This window comes from Cebus imitator, unplaced genomic scaffold (genome assembly GCF_001604975.1).
Source record: "Cebus imitator isolate Cc_AM_T3 unplaced genomic scaffold, Cebus_imitator-1.0 Scaffold353, whole genome shotgun sequence".
Classification (NCBI taxonomy): domain Eukaryota; kingdom Metazoa; phylum Chordata; class Mammalia; order Primates; family Cebidae; genus Cebus; species Cebus imitator.
Window position 1 is genome coordinate 1,206,223 of NW_016107668.1, and position 7,321 is coordinate 1,213,543.

General features: G+C 39.1%; 1 protein-coding gene and 1 non-coding gene across 3 annotated transcripts in view; one reads left to right on the top strand and one right to left on the bottom strand.

The window, feature by feature from the left end:
- The window catches only part of NDUFB5 (NADH:ubiquinone oxidoreductase subunit B5), a 15,850-nt gene that overhangs the window by 6,791 nt on the left and 1,738 nt on the right, over positions 1-7,321 (top strand). The window contains exons 2-5 of one of the 2 annotated variants that reach the window (XM_017506310.2): positions 1,916-2,004; positions 2,922-2,988; positions 3,614-3,675; positions 5,409-5,515. In XM_017506310.2, the coding sequence (XP_017361799.1) occupies positions 1,916-2,004; positions 2,922-2,988; positions 3,614-3,675; positions 5,409-5,515 (325 nt within the window). The remainder of the gene's footprint in view (positions 1-1,915; positions 2,005-2,921; positions 2,989-3,613; positions 3,676-5,408; positions 5,516-7,321) is intronic. The other variant, XM_017506311.1, reaches the window with a different exon arrangement.
- On the bottom strand, positions 917-1,020 carry LOC119467940. Its single transcript, XR_005196568.1, has one exon. It is a non-coding gene; the product is annotated as a small nucleolar RNA U13 (small nucleolar RNA).

The window sequence follows — 7,321 nt, forward strand, 5'->3', positions numbered from 1 at the left end:
TTTGTATTTTTAGTAGAGACGGGGTTTCACCATGTTGACCAGGATGGTCTCGATCTCTTGACCTCGTGATCCACCCGCCTCGGCCTCCCAAAGTGCTGGGATTACAGGCGTGAACCACCGCGCCCGGCCTGAAGAGGATATTCTTAATCAATGGATTACCGTGTGATTTTTGTCAAGATATTGAAGAGTGTGGAGTTTTGTAACAAGTTCAGATTCCTGCTAGTGATTTGTTGAATGAATACTGCTGGTCCTTTCCATCTATTTTGCAGTGTAATAATACATATAATGCAGATGATGTGTCATATGAAGTGGCGTAATGGAAGAGTTGAAATTAAATGTGTTTCTTTTGTAGCATTAGCAAATATTTGTTGCACAGGAGACACAGACTAGCAGCTAAGTGTCTAACCTCTCTGCCCACTACTGAAACAAATTCAAATGATTTTTTTTTTGTTCTTTTGAGACAGAATCTCACTCTGTTGCCCAGGCTGGAGTGCAATGGCATGACCTTGGCTCACTGCAACCTCCACCTCCCAGGTTCAAGCGATTCTTCCACCTCAGCCTCCCGAGTAGCTAGGATTACAGGCACCCGCCATCAGGCCTGGCTAATTTTCGTATTTTTGTAGAGATGGGGTTTTACCATGTTGTCCAGACTGGTCTTGAAATCCTTATCTCAGGTGATCCCCCCACTTCTGCCTCCCAAAGTTCTGGGATTATAGACATGAGCCACCATGCCCAGCCTAAAATGATTATTTAGATATTTCTTTAATTTTGAATTAAAATGAGGAAAGTTATAGTTTAGAACAGTAGTTCCATCTTTGTTTAAAGATATCCTATCTGACCTCCCTAATCAAATTAAATGTTTTAAGATCTTAACTCACATTAAACATCTATGAATATATATTTTCTTTTTGTTTCATGTCAGATGGGTAATGTGCCTCCCTCATAACAAGATTTGAGGGAGGCACATCTGACATGTGAGTGTGAAAACTCAGTCATCATGCTTATGAACTACAAAATGACCCATGTATTTTTTTTCTAATCTGATTTTAACTACTGGAAACAGATGTTCAGTGCTGCAAAGAAAAATTAGCCCTGAGCAATACAATTTGTACTTCCTGGACTGCAGGAAGGATGCTCTCGCTAGCCATCTTGCCATGAGAGTACAATGAGCAAAGGAAAGCAGACATATTTATCCCTTATGCATTTGGAATTGTCCTTACTGCTGTGTCTGATCTCCATTGGCTGGAGCCAGACCTCACAATCTAAACTAAAACCCAATTGGCTAACAACTTAAAACTTTTCTAAACAGGTAAAAGCAGTGGAGAGCTGGGACATACCTGTGAGCACGTCCAGCACAGATATCTTGGTTAGAGCACAAGGACATAGAATATACTATGTGCCTGTAAGCATGGCATGTCTAACAGCTACATAGGGAAGGGCTTAACAAAGAGTTAGTAGCATACTTAAGATTTATTCTTTAACAAGAAAAGGAAACTTTAAAAAGGAATGTTTATATTTGCCACATAACTCATAATAAAGCAATATACCCACATGAACCTTTTTTTTTTTTTTTTTTTTTTTTTTTTTTTTGAGACGGAGTTTCGCTCTTGTTACCCAGGCTGGAGTGCAATGGCGCGATCTCGGCTCACCGCAACCTCCGCCTCCCGGGTTCAGGCAATTCTCCTGCCCCAGCCTCCTGAGTCGCTGGGATTACAGGCACGTGCCACCATGCCCAGCTAATTTTTTGTATTTTTAGTAGAGACGGGGTTTCACCATGTTGACCAGGATGGTCTCGATCTCTTGACCTCGTGATCCACCCGCCTCGGCCTCCCACAGTGCTGGGATTACAGGCTTGAGCCACCGCGCCCGGCCCCCACATGAACCTTGTATAAAAAAGGGTAATTAATATTTTCAGCTCCTGTTCGACACAGTGGAGGCCATGGGAAAAGACTATTTATCATCAAACCTACAGGATTCTATGACAAGCGTTTTTTGAAGTTAGCGGTAAGTTTAAATTTTTTGTTGAATTGAAGTCTTTGCATATAACGGCGGGGGGGGAGACTTTTGCCTCTTTACAAAACATCTTTCATTTTATGAAATATTTTATTTTGTAAATTTGAAGATGCTGAGATTGTAAAGTCTGGTTTGTTACTGAATTTCTTGTTAAATTGGCGAAACTTCCCTTCTGCACAAAAGGATTTACACTAAATGGAGGTAAAACTTGAATCGTTTTTTTCTTCTAAAGATTATGAAGTTTTAAAATATAATCTGTGTTCCTGTAACTAAAATAGTCTTTAAATTACCAAAGAACTTATTGAAGCACTTTTTTAAATAAAGGAGCTACATTATTTTGGGATATGATTTTGTATTTATATGTTGTTCAAGAACATTGATTTCCGAGATAACAGGGATCTATAGTAGTCTTAATTTAGCAATAATATAATTACGTTGCTTACGTAGAGTGCTGAGTGTGTATTTGTATCTCAAGGCTGTATAGGAGCAAAGTAGAGACAGAACGTGGGAGCTTGTCTGGACCGTCTGCCACTGTTGATAAAGCTCTGAGTCATCATTTGAGTCCTGACCTTAGAACCATCTCTTCCCTTGCCCTTCCATTGTGCATCATGCCCTTTTGCATCTCCTTGGCTGAGCTCTTACTCTTCTTGTTATGACCAGCTCAAATCCTGTTTAGTGGTAAAATCCCCCTAATGGTTTTACACTTTTGTTCTTGATATATTATTTTCTTTCATGGCATTGCTTGACCTAAAAGTAAAATCACAGAAATCAATAATTTGATACTGTATGCCCAATTCGGCAAGTTTATTTTTACAAGAAACATAAGGAAATCATATCATTAGGATGATTTCTCTGCGGGGAGAGCTATGAAATGGTCATGAGAAACACTTGTTTATTTTTTATCTTAGAGATTCTACGTTTTCTTGACTGGGATTCCAGTGGCAATTATCATAACTCTGGTGAATATATTCATTGGTAAGTCATTTCCATCCCCTGCAGCACTACCAAATTAGAAAAAATTTTAAACATATGTACATTAATATATTTTAAAAAAGATGGCTATTATAATGAAAAGCTCTTTAAATAGTTAAATAATCATAAGCATTGCAGTTTATCTTAAAGTAACCAAATCTTGATCTGAACTAAGAATTTTTTAATCCATCCTAGAACATATAAAATGGAACATATAATCGTCTAACAATAAAAATGTGGATGACGGTAAACATTAGATTTTCATGGGAAATTCTGTTCAAAGTACTTCTAACACCTTGAATCCTAAAATATTTTGTATCGTAGGTATAGGGAGGACCAGAAGGAATAACACCGATTAAATCTTGTTACGGTATATAAAAACAAAATGGGAAACTCATGGAATACCTATAAATAATGCCTTACACAGAGAGATGTTTTAATATGTCTAACAAATGAATCGATTTTCAACCAGATTAAAGTTAGTTAAAAATATTAGGCATCTTCATTGTTACAAATTTTTTAAAAGATCCTTTAAAACCACAAGAAGTTGGTTTCTATTTTAATGGTGAAGAATTAATTTTATAAACTCCTCATGCTAAAGTTGAACATAACATTTTTTTCTTATTAGGTCCAGCTGAACTAGCAGAAATTCCAGAAGGCTATATCCCAGAACACTGGGAATATTTTCAGGTTTGTATAGGACATTGACAGTTACATACTGTCACTTCTCTTGTCAGTGCATTAGTTAATATCTTTTTTTTTTTTTGAGATAGCGTTTCACTCTGTCACCTAGGCTGGAGTCAGTGGCGTGATCTTGGCTCACTGCAACCTCCGCCTCCAGGGTTCAAGCGATTCTCCTGCCTCAGCCTCCCGAGTAGCTGGGACAACAAGCGCCCGCCACCACACTTAGCTAATTTTTATATTTTTAGTAGGAATGGGGTTTCACTGGTCTCGAACTGCTGACCCCGTCATCTGCCCACCTCGACCTCCCAAAGTGCTGGGATTATAGGCATGAGCCACCATGCCTGGCCTAGTTAATATCTTAATTCAGCAATTATGATATAGTTAGGGTTTTGTTTTGTTTTTTATGTGTTTTCTTTTTTTTTGAGACATGAGACAGCATCTCACTCTGTTGCTCAGGCTGGATCACCTGAGGTCAGGAGTTTGAGAACAGCCTGGCCAACATGGTAAAATCCTGTCTCTACTAAAAATACAAAAATTTGGTTCACTGCAATCTCCGCCTCCTGCATTCAAGCGAGTCTCATGCCTCAGCCTCCCATGTAGCTGGGATCATAAGTGTGTGCTACCACTCCTGGCTAATTTTTGTGTTTTTAGTAGAGACAGGATTTTACCATGTTGGCCAGGCTGGTCTCAAACTCCTGGCCTCAAGTGATCTGCTCACCTCAGGATTACAGGCATGAGCCACTGTACCCAGCTGTGATATAGTTTTATATTTTACTTTTTATATCAAGTAGATACATTTTTTTGCATACTTTTTATAAACAACATGTTTTGGTACTTCATTTTTTTAAAAATCATTTAAAGCTTTACGTTTTTTTAAAAAGAATGATTGCAGTGTGTTCTTAACCTAACAGTAACATAATTTATTCTAAGTTCAATGCCTTAGGAAAGATTTCACCAATATGAATGCTAGCTGTCATTTATTGAGCACCTGTTGCGTAGCAGGTACTGTGCTGAGTATTTTAAAAATATTATTTCATGCCATGTGAAAAGTACTATTGTTATTCCCTCTTTGGAGATGAAGAAACTGAGGCTAGAGGAGTTACGTGACCTGTCTAGAGAGGGTCACTGTTTCAGCCCAGGCAGCCTTGACTCCGGAGCCTGCTCTGTCGGTCATTACCCCATACCCCCACTGCTACCAAAATCCAAAATTAATTTCGTTACTTGTTTTTACAAATTTGTAGTGAGATGGCCTTGAATAGAGTATGTCCCATCAAGTTTTATTATCTGAATGAATTATATTTTAAATATAAATCTTAAGGTGAACCATTAAATCTTAAGGCAAAACTTAACAATTAGTTTGTTTTTGCTAACTGGAGCAAAGAGCTCCATTTGTGAATCGGCAGAACCTGGGTTTGGCTCCAGAATCTGCCACTGAAGACACTCAGCACAGTGTGATGGAAAAGCACACACAGCTCTGGAGCCAGCCAGATGTGGCTTAGTCCAGGCGCTGCCACTTACTAGCTATGTAACTTTGGGTAATTCACCCAAATTTAAAATGCGGACAAAAGTAGTATCCGTCTAATCTATTAAAATTATGTTTTTCATATATATAAAGTCGTCGTTACATAGTAGATGTTATTGGTTTATCTAACTGAGGTGGTCATTTTAAAGAATAGTCAACTAGAAAAGCAAAGTATTATTCAGAAATGGATGAATTTTAAATGAATTTTCTCTTGTAGCATCCCATATCAAGATGGATTGTCCGTACTTTCTATGATTGTCCTGAAAAGGATTATGAAAAAACATTGGCCGTCCTTCAGATTGAAACTGAAAAGGCTGAATTACGGTAGGAAAAAAGCAGGGAGGGGATGGGAAAGAAAATCTTTTCCTAGGGTTGCAAACCACCAGAAGAAAAAATTACTAAAACTATCAATATTTCAGCACGATAGGATGCTTTATGTAAATGGATAAAGATACGTACAGGCACAGTGGCTCACGCCTGTAATCCCAGCACTTTGGGAGGCCGAGGTGGGTAGATCACTTGAAGTCAGGAGTTCAAGACCAGCCTGGCCAACATACTGAAACCTTGTCTGTACTAAAAATACAAAAATTAGCCGGGCATGGTGGCGCATGCCCGTAATCCCAACTACTCAGGAGGTGAGGCAGAATAGCTTGAACCCTCAAAGCAGAGGTTGCAGTGAGCCAAGATGGCGCCATTGTACTCCAGCCTGGGCAACAGTGCAAGACTTCATCTCAAAAAAAAAAAAAGGGCAAAGATAGGATTAGCTTGTTTGAAGCGAAAATTATAAACTGGTGACAAGGAGACTATTAGGAGATATCTGTCAGATTAAAAGGAGTTCTTTTTTAAATTAAAAAAAATTTTTTTTTTTTGAGTTGGAGTCTTGTGCTGTCGTCCAGACAGGAGTGCAGTGGCACTGTCTGGGCTCACTGCAACCTGTGTCTCCCTGATTCAAGCGATTCTCCCGCTTCGGCCTCCTGAGTAGCTGGGATTACACATGTGCACCACCATGCCCGGCTAATTTTTGTATTTTTAGTAGAGACAGCGTTTCATCATGTTGACCAGGCTGTTCTCAAACTCCTGACCTCAGGTGATCTGCCCACCTTGGCCTCCCAAAGTGCTGGGATTACAGGCATAAGCCACCATGCCCAGCCTAAAAAAATTTTCTTTTAGAGTGGAAGTCCTGCCCTGTTGCCCCAGTTGGACAGTAGAAGGATAGATATATCCATCCAATGACATATATAATGCGGCCATTAAAAAGAAGGGGATAGATACTGTCACGGAAAGCAATGTGGATTTTCTTTCTTTCTTATTTTGTATACATATTAAAAAACATACATTTTTCCCCCCTCTTATGGTGCTGAGTTACGTGTGTGTTGTTGTTGTTTGTTTGTTTTTGAGATGGAGTCTTGCTCTGTTGCCCCAGCTGGACTGCTGTGGCGTAATTTCAGCTCACTACAACCTCCGCCTCCTGGGTTCAAGAGATTCTCCTGCCTCAGGAGCTGGGATTACAGGCACCTGCCACCATGTGCGGCTAACTTTTGTATTTTTAGTAGAGACACAGTTGTGCTATTTTGACCAGGCTGGTCTGGAACTCCTGACCTCAGGCGATCTGCCAACCTTGGCCTCCCAAAGTGCTGAGGTGCAGGTGTGAGCCACCATGCCCGGCCTGCAGTGCCTGTGTTTTTTGACCAGTCCCCTATTGCTAGTACTTGGGTTCTTTCCAGGTTTTTGCTATTATACATTCTTTGGTGGTGAATTTCCCCCATATTGTTTGCATATTTATGTAACATATCTGGAAAATAAATTTCTGGAAGTAGCATTGATAAGCCAAATAGCATGTGCTTCTAAACTTTGGGTAGATGTTGCCAAACTCTTCTTCAAAACATTGGACCAGTTGTTTTCTTCATCAGTTTCCATGTTTCAGTTTTCTATGTTTCTTTGTAATGGAATTTATCAAACTGAAACATTTTTGCTGATACGGTAATTGAAAAATGTTACCTCATCATTTCAATTTTATATTTCTTTGTAAGGTTGAGTAGTTTTTAAATATATCTATTAGTTGTATGTATTTCTTTTCTTTCTTTCTTTCTTTCTTTCTTTTTCTTTCTTTCTTTCTTTCTTTCTTTCTTT